The 19,849-nt window shown below is 41.6% G+C and overlaps 1 protein-coding gene across 1 annotated transcript; it reads left to right on the forward strand.

Moving 5' to 3' along the window:
- The first annotated feature begins 13,782 nt into the window (after nt 1-13,782).
- Nucleotides 13,783-19,516, forward strand: LOC308279940 (uncharacterized protein). Its single transcript, XM_080720165.1, has 4 exons — nt 13,783-13,924; nt 16,216-16,314; nt 17,128-17,670; nt 18,900-19,516. The coding sequence occupies exons 2-4, from the start codon at nt 16,245-16,247 to the stop codon at nt 19,325-19,327; spliced, it is 1,041 nt and encodes a 346-aa protein (XP_080576291.1). The 5' UTR covers nt 13,783-13,924; nt 16,216-16,244; the 3' UTR covers nt 19,328-19,516.
- The last annotated feature ends 333 nt before the right edge of the window (nt 19,517-19,849 follow it).

The raw sequence follows: 19,849 nt of genomic DNA on the forward strand, positions 1-19,849 counted from the left end.
AGGGGGGGTCCCCGGGGGTCCCTCGCTGCTGATATTTATTATTAAAAGTTATTTTTCATTATCATATGCTGCCATTTAACAATACCTTCGTACTCTTTAACTGCCATTCGTCTCCATAGACTTCCATGTAATTCATAGTGCACGGATCATGCACACCCATGCCTAGATAATGCACCACGTGTGTCCACATTGCTCACAGCTTTCAAACAAAAAAATCCGAATGGAAATCCGTTCAGGCATTCATGAGATAGCAGCCATTATGTTTTACACTGTTGTGAGCTTGGAGGTCTGCTACCTGAGTTGTATGGGGGTTGTATGGGGGTTAAACAAGCAATTTCGCGATCGCTATCATGCCTACTAACGTTTTTGGGGTCCAAAAAAAAAAATTTGAAAAAAAAAAAAGAAAAAAAAAAAAAAAAAATTATTTTTATTTACGGGATTCACGGGCGTGGCAGGGTGGTACAACGGGATTTTTAAGGGATTCACGTTTTTGGCAGTTAATGAGTTAAGAAACGTTTTCTTTTTTTGGAATCTGAGCAGACCACAGCGCGGCACTCGGTGCCGCACTGTGAGCTTGTAGATCTGCTATTTGTTTTGAGAAATAGCAGATTGTGCAACATTTGTGCAAGTCTTTGAACATTTTTGACCCGATTCTATAAATGTCTTCTAAATCCTTCTTTTAAATCAGTGGTTCTCAAACTTTTTCATGTCAAGGACCCCCCACAATTATACATATTTGGCCGCGGACCCCCATCTCAAAATATGTTCTTCCAGGGACCACCCAGAAGCAAATATTTGAGTTACAAATGTTCGCTTTTAAAAACATATATTCAAAATCTCTAAAATAGCAATCTACAAGCTTGCAGCGCGGCACTCTGTGCAGCGCTGTGAGCTTGTATATCTGCTATTTTTTTCAATAGTTAAAGCATTACATAATTCTAGGCCTAAATGGGTTAACCTGCTTGTTCAGCCTTTAGCAACTCCTCAGGTAGAACAGCATATTGTGGGTCTTTTTTATAGACAGCATCAGTGTTCAGAGCCCAGTCCAGGTTCTCATCAAGGTGAATGGTCTGCACCTGCTCAGTAGCTGTTTTTTTTTCAGACATTTAACCACTTAAAGTGTTAGTTCACCTATTTTTGACATACAGCTGTGTGAAATACTTGCCATTAAAACAAGGGTTAAAAATGTATTAATTGATTACCAGAGTCCCGTGGTCAGAGTTCTGGTCAGTTTCTAATGAATATTAAGTAGTTCCAATGGGGTGGGGGCCATTTGGTGTGGCCCAATCATTGAAAATAGATGAATCCACAAAACTAGCGTCATTTGTATTGTTGGCCTATTTCTACCATATGGGGCTTTTAAGCCATGACATCATTTTGTAGTCAGACCTCCAAGCAGATGTATCGTCAATATCTGTCCCTCGCTATTTCAACAGATCCGAGACAAAAATAACGACTAAAGTATAATTCTACCACTTTCCTTTCAACAACAAAGAGAAGAAAAATTAGTAAATAGTAAAAATAGTAAAAAGATTCGCTTTTTGGGGGGGCAAAAGTTCTCTGCCTACAAAATGATGTCAGACTTAACAGCCCCATAGAGCGAGGTTTCGTTCTGATCAGCTGACTGCAAAGCACCTTGTTTTGGGGAAATATGTTGCAGCAGCGTAGTGATACTGGACACAAAAAAAATAGTACCATGTGACAGAGGGGTCAAAGTTGAACGAAAGTTGGTCTATTTGGTAGAAATAGGTCAACAATACAAATGACGCTAGTTTTGTGGATTCATCTATTTTTAATGATTGGGCCATGAGCCCCTGCCAAATCACCGGAACTACTTATATTCATCTAAAACTGATACTCTGGTAATGAATTAATACATTTGTAACCACTATTTTAAAGTATTTCACACAGCTTTATGTCAAAAATAGCTGAACTAACACTTTGAATCGTCAATATTTTGTAAACTTGACCTTTCACTATGTACTTGGTCTGCTCTTTTTTACCTCTACACCAAACCTATTTGCCGACAATAGCCGATCTACAAGCTCTTAACGCCAAGCTTGTAGATCTGCTATTTTTGGCTAAAGTTCTCCTCGGAATAGGGATGTGACATCATGTGAGGGTTCAAGTTGTTAATTTAAAAGAATTCTCCTATCACACAAGGATTTGGCAGCCCCATTGTAGTAACTCTAGGGACCCCAAGGGGTCTCGGACCCCTTGTTGAAGACCCCTGTCCTACAATAATACACCACTATCTCCTTTAATGCTGCATTCACACTGAGAGAAGCCAAGCTAATTGTTCGCTTGGTAATTCAATGTATTCTCTATGCAAACCAGCTTTAAAAAATTCTACGTTTTTTTTCCAGCTTGGGAATTTTAAAAGCTGGTTTGCATAGAGAATGCATTGAATTACCAAGCAAACTATTAGCTTGGCTTTTCTGTATGTGAATGAGGCACTTAGTCTTGGTGGTGTTTAGTTTAGTAGGAGGCAGTTGATCTCCTATCCGCTCCCGGTTAGCAGACTGATCTCCACGGCATAGACGTGCTACCCGCAGCGAGAGTACTCACGCAATAATGAATTCCTAAGAATCAGATAGCAGAAGTGAGGTAAATATCCCATATATGTTTTATCGTTAAAGAGAGATTGTTTCTCCCCATCTCTCGCACCTGTTACCTGCCTATCTCCACTATCAAAACTATTAACTATTAAAAAACAATCTAGGCAGAAAAAGATCCAAAGATATCTTGAAAAAACAAAAAGAAACCTCAGTTATACTAAGCAATAGTTTATTAAAGATATAGGCACTGGGTTACAACTTATGAAAACTGTTACCAGTTAAACAAAAATAACCAATTAAAGTGAAAGATAATACAAGACACACTGTTAGGATATGAAGGAAAACAAGAGCATGGATGACTGAAAATGTCCTCTGCCAGTAAGTGTTGATTTCCTCGACTAAAACTATGACGGAAAATGTCCGTCGACTACCTTTTTTCACTGAAGAAAACTGAATAAAAACTAGATAGACACTAAGCTATGGTGACTAAAACTAAGACTAAATTGACAATTTTGTCAAACAAATATTGGACTAAAATGTTAGGGAGGGACTAGTGGAGAAGAGATCCAGTAGTAACTAAAAGTTATTCAATGTTTGGTTGCGATTTGAAAATAGCTCAACAACAAGCTCAGGATGCGACGCGCAGATTGGCTATTTTCTGTAAGTGTAAAATCAGGCATTATAACACCAGCAAGTTTGTACTCTGTTGCCAGTGATTTTTTCCCCCCCGCTTTCCTAAGACAATCATTTTAGTTTGTAATACATTTATCCCATTGATTCCGGATGGAGAGACAAATGCATTTGTGTCTTCATCTGAAATCAACAGGGATACATGTATTTGTTATAATTACATTATTGTCTTACTGTAAGTATGCAACAAAAACAAACAAAATATTATTGAACTCAAGTCTCCAGGGGGTGAGTAATCGATTTACAAAAAAAAAGTCATTTTGTGGGTGAACTATTCCTTAAATCTATGCTATGTTGCCACAGAAATATTGCAGTTGGTTTTTCGACTGGACCTGGTGTAGAATTTGTCTTGCCTCGCCTCTGCAGTCACGCTCCAGTGACTCCAAGAATCACATTGGAGGTTCCGAATGCCTTCCACACTGTGGCCTGAGCCACCGTGCAGTTTTGGAGACGGGAATCACCAAACGTCTTACTTTTATGATGTCAGTCATCTATTCTACAACAGTGATTTTCAACCCTTTTGGCAATTGAGCCACGGACCACCATGAGATTTAGCCTCTCAGACCCAAAACATGGAATATTTTGTTATCATTGGATTAGATTGTGTCCACAATTCCATGCTCTGTTGATGTAGAACCAAAGGAGAGATAACAGGCAAAGGCTGATCAAAATAACAATTCTTCTGCCTTCTCTAATTGCGTAGACAGTAGACTTCTTGTAAATTAAGTAATGCAGATGTTTTTCCACAATAGTTTAAGTCTTACACACGCAAGATCTATAAGGGTCTGTTTGGTTATCAACTCTCCATTTAGCTGGGGACCACCTGGAACCCCCTCCCGGAACACTGGTTGAGAACCACTGACCTAACAGTATGTCAGATCAGAGTGCTTGGAGACAGTCTGGAGATGTGTGAAACTCTATATTTGGGACAACTGACCTCCTCGGTGACATCAATCAGTCATGACATCATCAATACTGTGACGTCAGTACCCGTTGTCAGAATACTTCAGTACTGTGACATCATAGTTAGTTAAATAAACGGTCATGGTACTACCCCGTCAGGGTGATATTGAAGGGAGTCAGCAAGTGACGCCGAAGGGTGACATCAGAGATTGTTGTCACATTCCTTTGCAGTCAACTATATAAGTAAGAGCTGGCAAATGTCTCAATCTGAACGTTGAGAACAGCCTTTGCAGTCAGAGATTATTGTGGTTAATCGCTGTTAGTCTGGTCATTTTCATTCAGTTCTTCCTGTTTCCCATTTTGTACCGTACCTTAAGATAATGTCGGAGTTGTCGACGGATGCACAGTCATCCATTGTGGAGTGGACGATCATAAATGATAAGGGCTCGGATACCGAAATTGACCGAGATGAGATTGACCTCCTGGGGTCGATTGAACTCCTGGGGTCAGATACCGAAACTATGGGCCCCTTAAGGGATCGATCCAGTTTTATCCAATCGGATAATGGGCCCATATTTCCGACCGTACTGAAATATGGGACAGACGTCCAAGATAGTGCTCCAGCAATGATCGAGCCAGGGCTACAGAACCTGAGTCGTGACTCACTTGCTGACGTTGTGAAAGAGGAAACCTCAGATGACGTATTCACCGACCACTCGGACATTGTGACTTTAGGCGATGTGAGAAAGGATGAACTTGCCATGGTGGAGCAAGAGGAGACGGCAGCCAACAAAGACGTATACCTTGGAACGTCTTCGAGCTGCATGTACACCTTCACCGAAACAGAAACTGTTCTCACAGCACAGCAACCAGTAGTGGAATACTCCAGCAGCAGCGACTCCAGCAGCAGTGAGAATGAGACGGCAGGTAGCTCCCCTACAGTCACGCGGAGAAGAAGGGTGCCGGTGAAGTCTACCGGCACCAGCATTGATGTTGACCACCATGTGTTCCCATCACAGGAACAGATCGAGGAATCCCCCTCTGCTACTCGACCACCCGAGAGGGAGACCTTTACTCGATCGCCGCAAGTCAATGCAAAGCGTGGCACGCCAAGGCGCGCCAGGGCACGCCACGGCATAGCACGCCCTGCCATCTACAGCGCCCTCATCAAATGCACCTTATGGCTCCTCCTGGTTGTAGCCGTCGTTCTCCACTTCAACACCATCAAGGTCAAACAACAGAACCTTGTAAAGGACAATGAGTCTGTGGCCATGCAGCTGACAGTAGCTCAGAAGAGGATTGCTGCCATGGAGCACAAGATTGCTGCCTTGGAGGCAGCAATCAGGCTGATAGAAGAAGATGAAGAGGCTAATTCCGAGACAATGGAACTCCATTCTCGTGTAACGGATCTGGAAGGTAGGCTGCACCGAAGGCTTGGGCCCTTGGCCTGGAAGTTCTACTCGGAATCCGTTACGCCCACCTTCCACCACTTCAAGGATATGACGGTGACGTTCATCAACAAGGCCTTTGTTGGGGAAAAGAGAGCGGATGCCAGTGGCGTATTCTAATACCTTGTATGATCTGAAACTAGCCCAAATATTAAAAACACTGACTGAAAAAATAAAACTAGAAATCACCGACTCGACGACTGAAGGTTGCTCGTCCAGTTCCTTGTCCGTTCATAAGCAGGCATGCCAGTCACCACTACATCCAAGCGCTTTGAGTTCGCAGCTTGCTTAGAAAAGCGCTATAAAAATGCAATCCATTATTATCCAGTCAATAGAGTGACACTCGCTCATAAAAATGCAAGGTTCTCCTTTTGTTTTCATGGAGAGGGAGGGGGTTTTGGGCCTTCACCTGTACCTGAGGGAGGTGGACGGCGGCTAGTAGCATGTCGCCTAACCTGAATCGAATTCCTGCAAACGCCACTGGAGGAAGCCTTAGCGTTTATAGTCTGGCCCTATATGGTTCAGACCACTGGACTGGACCACCCTGAGGAAACCTAATGGCTATCCAGCAGGTTTCAGCCTGATCTGAGCTCCATGGAGCTCAGATTTTACTTCAAGTTTATTAACTTGAAGTAAAACAAAAAAAAAAAACTTCAAAACATTAAACCTGAAAAATAATTTAAAAAAAAGATAAAAGCTACTGACAGTGTGCACAAGACATTTGACGCTGATTGGTCTAACGGTTTGCTCCGGACAGACACACAACGCCGGATAGACCCTCTTAACAGATGCTATAGCGGCTATAGCATCTTTTTTTTTTTACAGCGTGAATCTTTGGAGAGGCTATAGTATAGCCTCTCCAAAGATTCACGCTGTAAAAAAAAAAAAAAAGAGAAAAAATAAATAAAACACAGACCTCTTGATTATGCAATTCCCGTTGTACCTGACGTCAGAGTACTTGGAAGCCAGTTTATTGGGGCTTAATCTCTCGAGACAGCCTCAGAGAACGCTACGCTACTTTTTTCCAAATCCAGGCAGCAAAACAACTCGCCGTCGTCGCCGATCAAGTACTTCAAACAAATGTGCTGAAGAGGTTTTAATCGTTCAATATTGTGCAACTGAGAAACTCTTGTAAGCACGCTAGAAAACAGTTCCTCGTCCACAGTAGCATCCATGTTGCGTCGTTGTTGTTATTATCTGTTGTGTTCCGTGTGTAGAGTAGCAGTTCCGCTGTAGCAGTTTCGGGAGGGAACCAAACCAAGGAGCGGACCAGGCTTACAAGCGGAACTAGTTTTAAAATTCGTTCTCAACCGGGGAATTCCATGTATCCCCGCCTCTTTTTCTCTCTAACCCAGAGTCAAAGGAAGAGAGACAGACCGATAGGTGTCGCACTTTCTTCTTTGACGATGGGTTCCCAGATTGATTGGGGCTTGACATTGCTGTAGTGGTTAGTGCATATGCCCTTCATGAGGAAGGTGAGTGGTCAAACCCTTACTTAGACCAAACTCCACTCCACTCTATTTGCAACTAGAAGCTTTGACGTGTGAATGGTGCCTGCATTTAATTTTTCACCCTTTCTTTTCATCTTTTTTTCTCACTTAACTCAACACCAAGATTGCAATCCATAGATAGTAAACATGAATCCTATATCAGTTCAAATAGTTAATTAGTTCATCACATTCTGCAATGACTTTTAACAACACAATTGAGGTTAGTACCATTTGATAACATAAACAAATCATGAAGTCCTTGGTTAGAAAACAGTTTCTGGTTACTTTCCTCATAACCAGTTCTTAATTATTACATTTTTATGAAGTAGAACTATCATCTGCCTTAGGGCCGAGACATACTCCACTTTTAGAACCGAGTTTAATTCGGTTTGGGGCGTCACAACATCTCGGCAGCTCCGAACAGCCGACTTTATGACTTAATGTTTCAGCCTTTGATGTGGCATCACATTCTGTGTTGATTTCGGACCAGTCCATCTGTAGAGATGTAGTAGTGATGTTTGACAGATGTGAACTCTGTCTTCACACTGTTCTTTTGTCACCCTGCTCACTGAAACGGCCTTGTTTGGAGGCGAGCTGCAAAAAAGGAAGAACACGCCTTCTGTGTGTGTTTGTTTGTTTGTTGATAACAGGAGCATAACTCCATAATCAGAAAGAACGTTGCCATTAACAATAAGCAGATTGTTGTATATATATATATATATATATATATATTTTTTTTTTTAGAAAACAAAAGAGCCAGGGAAAGACCCCACAAGATGAGTACTAATGGAAACGTCTGTCGACACAGTCAGGAGCAGCTTGTCTATACAACTCCCTGACAAAATACAGCCGTTTAATTTAATCCTCCCAGTGAACTTATTTATTATGGAGAGTTGTTTTGTCCTTGCATATGAATGCACTTGTGTCTTTCCAGCGCATTTAACTGACTGAAACTCTTGTCACAATGTTTGCAGTAGAAAGGCTTTTCTCCAGTGTGGGTACGCTGGTGTGTCTTTAGGTTGCTTGACTGACTGAAACTCTTGTCACAGTATTTACATCTAAAAGGTTTTTCTCCAGTATGGGTACGCTCGTGTGTCTTCAGGTCACCTGACTGTTTGAAGCTCTTGTCGCAGTGTTTACAGTGGAAAGGTTTTTGTCCAGTGTGGATGCGCTCATGTGCCCTTAGATTACCAGACTCACTGAAACTCTTGTCACAAAATTTACATTTGTAAGGTTTTTCTCCAGTGTGGATACGCTCGTGTGCATTCAGGGAAGATGGCTGACTGAAACTCTTGCCACAATGATTACAGAGGAAAGGTTTGTCTTCAGCGTGGACGACACGCTGGTGTCTTTCCAGGTCAGATGAAAGATTGAAACACTTGTAACACTGCGTACATTGGAGAGAATAACCTACATTATGGGTCACCTGGTGTTTCTTGTGACCCAATGAACTTCTGAAACTCTTGTCACAATGTTTACACTGGAAAGGTTTTTCTCCAGTGTGGATATACTGGTGTGTCTTCAGGTGAACGGACTGGCTGAAAGTCTTGTCACAAATTTTACAGTGGAAAAGCTTTTCTCCCGTGTGGACACGCTGGTGTGTCTTCAGTTGACATGAGACACTGAAACTCTTGTCACAAAGTGTACAGTGGAAAGGTTTTTCTCCAGTGTGGATACGCAGGTGTGTCTTCAGGTGAGTTGACTGACTGAATGTCTTGTCACAAAATGTACAGTGGAAACGTTTTTCTCCAGTGTGGACACGACGGTGTTTCTCCAGATCAGCTGACTGAATGAAACCCTTGTCACAAAATGCACAGTGGAAAGGTCTTTCTCCAGTGTGGATACGCTGGTGTCTTTTCAGGCTCCATGACTGAGAGAAATTCTTATCACAACGTTTACAGTGGAAACGTTTTCCTCCAGTGTGGACACCTCCACTTGTCTCCCCGGAATCATCTCCATCTTCAGTGTCAGATTCAAGCTCCTCGGCTGGTACGGTCAACATTGAACTACCAGGCTCCTCTGGTCTTTGAAGTATCTCCTCCGGTTCCTCTTTAATGTGTGGAGGCTCTGGTTCCTCCGGTTCCTCTTTAATGTGTGGAGGCTCCGGTTCCTCCTGGAGCAGACTGTGACTCCTCTCCAGTTCAGGAGAATCCTCCTCTTTACACACAACCATGTGTGGCATGCCTAGGGGCAGAACAATAACATGACAGTCAATACTGGATTCCTAAAATGTTCATTATTTTTCCCAGCCTCCATCCTCCTCCTCTCCTCGCTCACAGCTCCTCCAAAAGCGAATTAGCATTTGACACAAAGTATTTCCGGGTCACACTGGACTCAAGGATTCGCCAGTGATGGCACTGTTATGCAACACAGAGGTATCCAGTCTGCTCGCTGCGCTGTGTGTAAAGTTTTGGTGACGGCAGCTTTAGACTGCGCTTATTTGTACAATCCATAAACTTGGAATTCCCGGCCATGTCCTCTGCTCTACGCCAAATCTCTTTAAAATTGCCGATCTACAAGCTCACAATGTGTTACAATGTGACATGTTGTGAGTTTCTAGATTGGCTATTTTCAGACAACGTTCCCCCCAGAATAGGGATGCTTACGGTCAAAAAAAGAGTGTACAAACTTGTGCAAACAAGACTCGCTTGAATTACTTTATTAGTAGCTTAATGACAAGTATTAAAATAATTATTGTCCTTTTTAGGTCGAATATATTTATATTAAAGTTCATGAAGTTACTAAAACTAAATGCATTTGAAATGAAATAAAAATGTTACCTTTCAGGATTCCAATTCAAAAATAGCAAAAATAGCAGACCTACAAGCTCATAACGTGACGCGTTTTGAGTGATGGTTAAACTTTGAGAGATGGATAAACTTACTCTCGTCTGTCTGGTCTTCAGTTTCCTCCTGTTTCATTGAAACAGGTCTAGCTGAGTCTGGAGAGTTCATCTGTACCTCCAAGGAGTCTGGAATGAAACAATTAAAATCCCAGAGGAGTTTAGGAGTGAAGGACAACTGCAGACTAAATAACGTCTAGGCCCATTTTCCTACTTATATTGATCCATATGACTCCATGGGGTCTGTTAGGCAGAAATGCCCCTGTTGTCCAGTTTCCCCAGCAGCCCTCATAGTATAGAGTGGAGCCCATAAGCCTATCGCTTTTACACTATTTGTTGCGGTAATGTTTTATTTTTAATCTGTAATTAGTTTCCTTTACACTCACATCCATGCCATCGTTGTCCCACACAAGCCGGCACACTCTGCTAAACTGATGCTATGATGTTATGTGTTTTACCAAGGCCCGGAGAAGACGAGCTGTGAGTGGCAGTCATGCCGAATGCTGAATGGTAACTTGTCCTTGCTTTAATTACAAAGACCTATTTCCAACCCTTTTCACATGAATTTTCTTTAATCCGCTGTCTGACATTTCCTCTTTAAGCTAAGCAGGAATTAGATTTCTCTACATCAGGGGTGTCCAAAATGTGACCCTGGGGCCAAATGAGAACACATTTTATACTATATTATAAACGGCCCACCAGCACGTCAAACAAGAATATTGTTTTAATTTGTCAGGATTGTTCCCTGTTGTCTCATTCTGGAGAGGTCAAAGAAAGGCAATTTTTATTGTATATTTTACTGGTTACATTTGGTAATGTGAAACAAGGTTGAGTTATTTGTTGTTTTGTTCAGAACACACACACCTGACAAAAGACCATTGATGATGATGATGATGATGATAGTTAAATACAATCGTTTATAAGGCATACTGTATTATGTAACTTTGTATGTCTAGAAAATAATAACAATGATATAATCATGATTTGAGTAATTGGAATACTAGGCCTACTACTAGCTGCAAATTGCAACACTAGATTTTGTTTTTAATCTGATGAATCTAGGGTTGCAAACTTGCAATACCTCCCATGGTGATTCAATGCATAAAAACTTTTTTTTTTCCTTTTGCTATCTGATTGTCAAACTCACAAAAAAATCTAGTGTTGCAATTTTCTACTACTACTAATAATAAATAACATTGTTTTATTTTCTTTTTTTCAGGTGGGTTCACTATAGCCTATGCCCATTTTCTTTCAGGTAGGGTGACCATGACGCCGTTTAGCTGGGACTGTCCAGTTTTCAGCCGGTGAGCACAGGTCAAGACAAATATCTCTATAAACACACTGGGTGGGTGTTATTTAATTCTCCAAATCTAACCCTCGATAATGAATATGTAATTTTGAGGCAGAAACGTAGTTAATAGCCTGTGGATCATTTTGGTGAATTTGGTGGGGGGTCTGGGGGTCCTCCCCTAGAAACATTTTAAAAGAGTAGATGTTATTTCCTGTATTCTGTTGCATTTTACAGGGAGCTTGATACTTTTATCAGGCTTACTAGGATGAGAAAATATGGATAAATGTTTACATTAAGCTGCAAGTAACACGTCTTTTGCTTGAAGATCTGTTCTTTATATACATAATGAACATAATGTTCTCCTTGCCTACTTTCAGCTCAACACTCTCAACACATTCTTATTGAATATATACAAAACGAAAACATACCTTCCCCAAGAGTTTATTCTGGTAGAAAACACGAAAACACACTTTAACAGCTCTAAAGTGTTCTCCTCTTGAAACTATTTTAGCATTAGCCAACAAAACAAACCCGTCTTTGAACTTGTTGTGTAAATAAATTTCTCCCGTTCTCACAACGTGCCAGTCTGTAGCTCTTTACACAGACTGTGGTGCAAAGACAACCTCAGACACAACTTATAACGAAGGTTTGTTCACTGTAAACTAATATTATAACAGACTTTCCCTGAAAGACGTTCTTCTCCCTCTGCACTGTTTGTTTGGCTGACGACGTGTTTCAACACGGATGAGAGAGAGGGACGGACACAGTCCTGGTCCGTGTCTCGTCCGGGTTGAAACGAACTATGCTGCAGAGTTCCAGCAGGTTTACAAATAGATTAAACATAACGTGAATTACTTTTGCTTAACGACTGTTTAAATACTGTTTTGAAACAACACGTTTTTGTTTTCTTTGTAGGTAAAGTCAGTGTCTACCACATTGAGTATTATGATGGTCTACCACAGTAATATGGTTTGTCTAGACGACAGTTGGTGTAATGCTGCCCCCCACTGTTGGTCTCAGGTACAGAACATCCTTCTAGGAGTAAAACACTGAATACAACTGATACATTTAAATGATTATAAAAATATATTTTTGATAGATTAGCTGATTAATACTCAATCCCTATTTTGGAAATGTCAATCCAAAATTATGGAAAATAGTAGATCTACAAGCTCACAACATGTCACAGTTAAATGTGGGTTGAGCTTGTAGATCAGCTATTTTTCACAAGTCTTCCACAACACTGTTGTCCCATATATAGTATAACATAGGGCTGATGATGTTAAAGGGATTTTCACTTTCAAAAAAAGCTTTTGGTAATTTTATCGTCTAATCAGGCTTTTATGAACACCCTGCACAGTTTTTAATTTGCTTGATTCAATATTTAGATATTTGATGTAAATGTTATCAGTCCTCCTCCTCCAGGGCTTATCCCCACATACACCCATTGTAACTTCAAACTCTATTTTAACCATGATGGATTCATAAAAATAAAAACATTGGTGACTCATACTACCCTCCTAATAATGTAATAATGTGTTATTGTATTACAGTTACAATGGGTGTGTATGGGTAGAGGCCCTATGCCTGTAATAATAACATTACATCAAATATCTAAATATTTAAGCAAATAGGCTCTATGCATATACACCATTTTGTTCTACTTCCGGGTGTCTTTTGACTTCCTTCACAGGTGTTACCGATGATACCAATGAAGGGTCTGTTCCATTCTGGTCAAACAGAGTCAGGGTGCTGATATTGTGCATGTTGGCTCACTGGAAACACTCTGCTACACCAGTGGGTCTCAAAGTGTTCTTGAGTGGGTTCCAAATGTCCCCATACAGGTGTGCAACTCTGAGAGTGTACAAATGGAAGCAAATGGACCCGCAAGGGTCCATTTGATTCCATTTGTTGATTCCATTTGTACAGAGTTATGGGGGTCCTTGAAATTAAAGAACCACTGTGCAATAAATCAAACAGAGCCTTAATTAGTATCATCAGTAACACCTGTGAAGGAAGTCGAAAGACACCCGGAAGTAGAACAAAAAGGCATATATGCATAGAGCCTATTAAAAACTGTTCAGGGTGTTCATAAAAGCCTGATTAGACGATAACATTACCAAACTTATTTTGTTCTTTTTTTAAGTGGAATATCCCTTAATCAATTTGTTGATAAATAAAAACATGAGAATAAACAGCCCCTCAATTGTTTGATTAATCAGAAAATAAATCTATAGATTAATGGCTTTGAAAGTCATGGATAGTTGCAGCCCTACATCCATCACTGCACATTGTAAATGAACACCAACCAAAGGTTATTGATACTTGATTACAGTTATAGTTGTCCATCTTTATTGATTGACTTATTTATCAACCTTTTTTATTGCTACATAATTCAGATGTGTGTTGTTGTGCGGTTTAACAAAAGGTCCACTAGGTGGCAGAGTGTCTCCATGTTTCATGTGCATTCGAGAAGCACCCAGCTGCAGTCTGCAGTCTTGCAGACCGTGTGAGAAGAACAGCATTACCCACAATACAGCAGTGAAAATACATGGCGACTTACTGTTGTTGACATTTTAAAATATCATAGATTTATATCAAAGTAAAACACAAAGAAAACAAAAACGTGTCGTTTCAGAACAGTGTCGTCGTTAAGCAGCAGGAGGAGGTTTGTCAGCAGCTCAACCACTGAAACACAGCAGGTAAAGATGAACTAATTATTCACGATGTGTTTCTTACAAGTTACGACGCCTCAGAGCGACAAGCGACATGTCTTTCTCTTGGCCAGTGATGTATAGGCCTATCAGTATCAGTCCAGTTACCCATAGCCTATATCAGGCTATATGGAGACCCCTCGTAGTGGTACCCATATACAGTTTACAGTTTAGGCATTTAGCAAACGCTTTTAATCCAAAGCGATTTACAATAAGCAGATAAAACATCACAATAATAAACAAGATAATATGTCAGTACATCAACAGCAATATAACAAATGCAAATGGATATCTATCTAGAAAAAACACAATATAATCAAAGTTCTAAAAACCTAAAAAACAAACAAATGCTAACTAGCTTCACATATGGAGATCCATGTACTGTAGTGTAAGCTATATGGAGATATGCTGTGAGACCCAAACACGTCTGACATCATACACACAATCCATTGTATGCCCATACATGGAAATCCCTGTCTGAACCAGCCACACTGTCTGGGCTGTCTAACTCCATGGGCGTTGCCATATGAAGTCACCTGATGTCACAGTGATGTGTCAGGGGAAATGATGGTCGTTCGAAAGAGCGAGATTTCCCCAATCTGATACTAATCTTTGTGTGTCGTCACAATTCGAAATCTGAGCAGCCATTTAAGCGCTTATTTTCAATAATCTTGAGACTTGGGTACAAAAATGTTTTGTTGCTACCCTGTTAAGTGTAGTCTATGCTTGGGTATGGGTACCTTGACTCTCTCTTTGTTGCAATCCCCACATATACCCTATTATTGATAGTGAGTCAATAAATATTGATGGCCCTCTATTGGAACAGACTGAGTTTATACGTATGTATTTATACTTGAATAAGATGAAATGTATTTTATGTTGCACTTTATTGTAGAAGTCGGTTGGGTGTGATTTATCTACACGGACAGAGGAAGTTGTTGCTCCTAAGGACAATATAAATGTGACCCTTCCGTTGCCTGGCCACAGCATACAACGCTGATGACGGCTTAACGCCAAAACGCTTCCGTTGTTGCTGTCTGCTCTGCAGCATACCATGCTGACTTAAGTTAGGTTCCGATTCACTTCACCTTCGTTCTGTTGACCCGGGGGATATTTGGTTTAAAAAACAATACTAATATAAATTTGAACATAACAAATCATCATCATTGACAGGTTTTTGAACTGTCCACAGCTCTCCTAAGAGACTAGAGCCCTGCACAGGCCTAAAATGTGGGGCCCGGCCCGGCCCGGCCCTGGCCCGTGGAATTCAGGCCCAGCCTGGCCCCTGGCAGTTTGGTTGGGATAGCTTCGCTGTTTCTACATGTCATCTTTTCGACAACCAGACTCTAACCCTTACCTCCATGGGGTGAGGCGCTATCCTGCCGACGCTCCATTGTTGAAATGTTGCATTGTCGAAAGAGCGAAATTTCACGGTTTGGTTAGTTGTTTACAGCCCGAGCCAGGCCTGAAGCCCAGAACCTTATTATTGAATTAATTATTTTCGTTTCACTGGTACACGCCGCAAAGCAGCTACACTCACCGACCTTCGGAATTTGCGTCGCAAAGGTCCAGTTCAACTACAAAATTACATAAATCGCAACTTCTGAAAAGGATTACCCCTAATTTGAGTTTGGAAAGCTGCACGCACGTCAGAAAGTAGGAACTTTCCAATGAAAAGTTCAGTGCTCAGAGACAGTATGTACAGACCTTTAGCTTTTAGCCGTGCACTTGCGCTCTCTGATTAAAACGAACCCAGAAGTCAAGGGTCACCAACACACACATCACTAGTAAGAAATCTTCCTATAGCCACCGTTTGTTATGTCACTGTTTTTCCTCGCAGCAGAAAATTAGACATTGATAATTTTCGGCTTGCAGTGGTTACAACAAACCGTCTCGTAAAATACGGAGAATCATCCAGCTCACGATAAGACACGTCTCGTAATGAACTGATACGGGAGGTCAGGGAATCAGCAGTGCTGCTCCTACTTTCCCTGTCTCGCTGTAGTGTGTACACAAAGTTTGTGTGTGACAATCTTGTGGAAGAAGAGAGCAGTGAATCGTGCCCAGATCAATGGATCTGAATGAGGAAATGCACTCGCACACCTACCGTGAAAATGGCACCTGTTTACCTGGTAACCACGGTAACCAGAAGATAAGACTTCTCTCGACTTCAGGAGGAACTGGCATCCAGTGTGTTGTTAACCAACCAAACAAGTTACTCCTTCTTGGGTGTTTCTCTTCTTAATGAATCCGAAACTCTTTTGATGGTTCCTTTCCAGACTCCTTGGAGTGCAGACAGCAGGTCCAGATGAACTCTCCAGACTCAGCCAGACCTGTTTCAATGAAACAGGAGGAACCTGAAGACCAGCCGGACCTCAGTAAGTTTGACTGTCTCTCTTCCCTCCAGCCTTCCCTCCATTGACTCTAATAGAGGGTGTGCGCGTGGCATCATCATCATCATAACCGGAAGTTATGCCTGAACGCCTACTGAGTGAAAAAAATTAAGCTACTTTCTGACCTTGACAGACCGTACATACAAACAGAAAAGTCCTATCTGATTAAATTGAATGAAACAACTTTAAACAACGTTAAACTCACTTTGTCTCTCACTTTGCCACTCGATTTGTGACTTTATGCATGCGCATACCCTCTATTGTTCCCCACCCACACTCAACAATGTTAGGGACAAATTGACTGTCAGCTCAATTGTGATTGGATTTCAATCCCTGCGAAGTAGTGAGGGACCAATAAGGGCCTGATTTCAATCCCTGCAAAGTAGTGAGGGACCAATAAGGGCCCAGGAAGCAAATGTCTAATGACGTGATCTGGGTAGAACCTTGTATTGACCCGGCCAAATTATCACTCGCTATGGGGGGCTCTCCCATAAGCAAGACATCTTGCTCATTATACTTAGGTTAGGTTTTATACGGCTTGGCCTAAAGCCTAATTTACTACCAAGTCAGAGCTTGTGAGTGAAGTATTATGTTTTAATATTCTTTCACTCGTATTCATTTGTTGGGTGAAGTAACTAAATAGATCAATTAGGATTACTTAAAAAAAAGATCAAACATTTTGGAGCCTGATTTTTCTGAGCTTTACCTATATTTTGGTCAAGGAACGTGCAGGTTAGAAAAATGGATTAACATTTTAGGAATTGAGTGTTGATGACTATGTTATGTTCCTGCTCCTAGACACTCTGCACATGGTCGTGTGTAAAGAGGAGGATCCTCCTGAACAGGAGAGGAGCTCCAGTCTGCTCCAGGAGGAACCAGAGCCTCCACACATTAAAAAGGAACAGGAGGAACCAGAGCCTCCACACATTAAAGAGGAACAGGAGGAACCAGAGCCTCCACACATTAAAGTAGAACAGGAGGAACCAGAGCCTCCACACATTAAAGAGGAACAGGAGGAACCAGAGCCTCCACACATTAAAGAGGAACAGGAGGAACCAGAGCCTCCACACATTAAAGAGGAACAGGAGGAACCAGAGCCTCCACACATTAAAGAGGAACAGAAGGAACCAGAGCCTCCACACATTAAAGAGGAACAGGAGGAACCTGAGCCTCCACACATTAAAGAGGAACAGGAGGAACCAGAGCCTCCACACATTAAAGAGGAACAGGAGGAAATACTTCAAAGACCAGAGGAGCCAGTGGAAAGTGAAGATGACCACGAAGAGCTAGAAGATGACCATGAAGTCACTGAAGACAGTGCTTGGGAGGAGACCAGTGGAGGTCAGTGAGTGTTAAACAGAGACAAGACTTACATGTGTGGGGAAAATGGGGAGTTGGCATAATTACTAAATTGGGAGAAAGAGACAAACTAACTAAAGAAATGTACTACTCTGAGCACAGGTCTCCACCAGTCCAGCTAGCTTATTGTAGGAATCTGGCTTTTTATTTAGAACGGGCCACTCCTGCAAACGTTGAAAGCCAATCTTAGCCATTCAGGATATAATTTGAAAAATCAGACAGGTCTTTCTTGATGCCATGACTAGAGATAATGTGTACTGATTAGGGCTGTCAATCGATTACTCCGTGAGCGATGTATCCGTCTTTTACACAAGACCGCGATAGGGAATAATGGATGGCTATTTTTCCGATAAACTCGCAAAGGTAAGCTACTTTGATGGCAATGATCAGACTGTAAACAACCTAAATGGCAGTAAAAGAGTTAAAGGGTTTTGCAAAAAACTTAGTGGCCATTTGCAATTTTGGCCTCATGTAGCTTTCCAGTAGCTAGTTGACCTGGTTGTCCACCCAGGTGTGATCAGTGAAGGTCCTAGATATCATTTCGGGTGCACAACCTTTTACAACGTTGCAGGTCTGTAAAAGTTGTGTGAATTTTAGTTACCAGCAGAGTACCGTAAGTCTAGTCTACAATACCACTGAAGTACACAGCCAATGCAGAGAACCCTATGCCCCCTCCTCGCTAAATGCAAGCCATGCTGGATAGTTTGTCGAGGAGACATCTGGACAACTAAAAAGCCGCAAACTAGTTTTAACCACAGTCACCAAATTACATTGTGGAGGACGAGGGTCTGTATGAAATAATTTGCATCACATTCAATGACTGGAACTTAGAGGGAGGGAGGGAGGGAGGGAGGGGGGGGAGTGTGGGAGTGTGAGCATTTTACTGTTCACAGAGGTCTGTTCATTTGCAGCATCAACATCAGTGCATCGCTTCCTCTTTTTTCAGACTGCGGAGTCACAGCGTGTTAATCGCGTCAAAACAAATAGTTGAACAGAGAATTTTGCGTAAACTCGGTATCACATTAACTTTGACGACTCTAGTACTGATATGAGTTTCGCAAATTTCCCCCTGGGCGACGCTAGCCTAGTAAACGACCAACTTCCGTAATCGGTTTCCGGAAGAGGGCGGGTACGAGGCTAGGGCGACGCTATAGCAAGACTATTTGAAAAACGTTCACCCTCTCTTTTTTGTGTCTGTCTTTCCCTCTCAGGAGTGAGGACCCCGGCTTCCCAGACTCAGTCCTTCCGCTGTCCCTGTCCTGAGTGTCTATTCTGCTTCACATCTTACGACTTCCTCCATACACACATCAGGTACAGACATACTGGCCTCTTCTTCCAAATGCTGCAGAATGGACAGATTACCACATCATCCTCTCAGCCAATCACCGACTTTGCAACCAGCCAGAAGCAAAGTAAAACACATATCTGTAAACATTGTGACAAGAGTTTCGGTCACTCAGATAAACTGAAGAGACACCAGCGTATTCACACTGGAGAAAAAACGTTCCAGTGTAAACTGTGTAACAAGAGTTTCAGACGTTATTGTTTCAAGATACACCAGTGCAGTGTTTCTCAAATGGGGGTACGCGGAGGTACTGCAGGGGGTACTCAAGATGATGCCCCCCAAAAAAGAAAATAGAAGTATAAATCATGATACTATTATTAATAGTTAAATATTGAATTACAATTGAGTTATGTTTAATTATGACACTTGGATAAACTTGTTGTGAGCCTGATAGTTGCCAAACCAAATGACATGGTACCAGGCAACTGGTATGAGTTTGAATGTTGTTTGAATGTAAGTTATTGACATGAAAACTGGACTGAAATGTTATGGCCACAGTGTTGAAACTCTCACTTCCTTATTTATTTTTTGTGATGTTATATTCTTGAAAAGGGGGGGTTATCATATACCGCTAGTTACCGCTAGTTTTAATTGCAAAACATTTTTTGAATTGGAAAAATATTGTTATTTTTTTATTTTTTTTACTTTAAAAATGAATAATTTCCCGTGAAAACCCTGTATTTTTCAGCCCGCGCTGGGCGCAGGCGAAAAACCGAGGGGGCCCCACGCGGGGGGGTGGGGGGGGGGGGGGGCTGAGAAGAGCCGTCTCTGGTTCTTATCCAGGCTGCGTACACATGGAGAGTCAGCCTATATGAT

The sequence above is a fragment of the Nannobrachium achirus genome, assembly GCF_963921795.1.
Source record: "Nannobrachium achirus genome assembly, chromosome: 24".
NCBI classification, from domain to species: domain Eukaryota; kingdom Metazoa; phylum Chordata; class Actinopteri; order Myctophiformes; family Myctophidae; genus Nannobrachium; species Nannobrachium achirus.

Excerpts from the sequence above, each read along its gene's own strand:
- LOC308279940 (XM_080720165.1), top strand. The coding sequence starts at position 16,245 with ATGAACTCTCCAGACTCAGCCAGACCTGTTTCAATGAAACAGGAGGAA. Across the intron at positions 16,315-17,127 it reads TGAAGACCAGCCGGACCTCA|ACACTCTGCACATGGTCGTG; the intron begins GTAAGTTTGACT and ends TCCTGCTCCTAG. Across the intron at positions 17,671-18,899 it reads TTGGGAGGAGACCAGTGGAG|GAGTGAGGACCCCGGCTTCC; the intron begins GTCAGTGAGTGT and ends TTTCCCTCTCAG.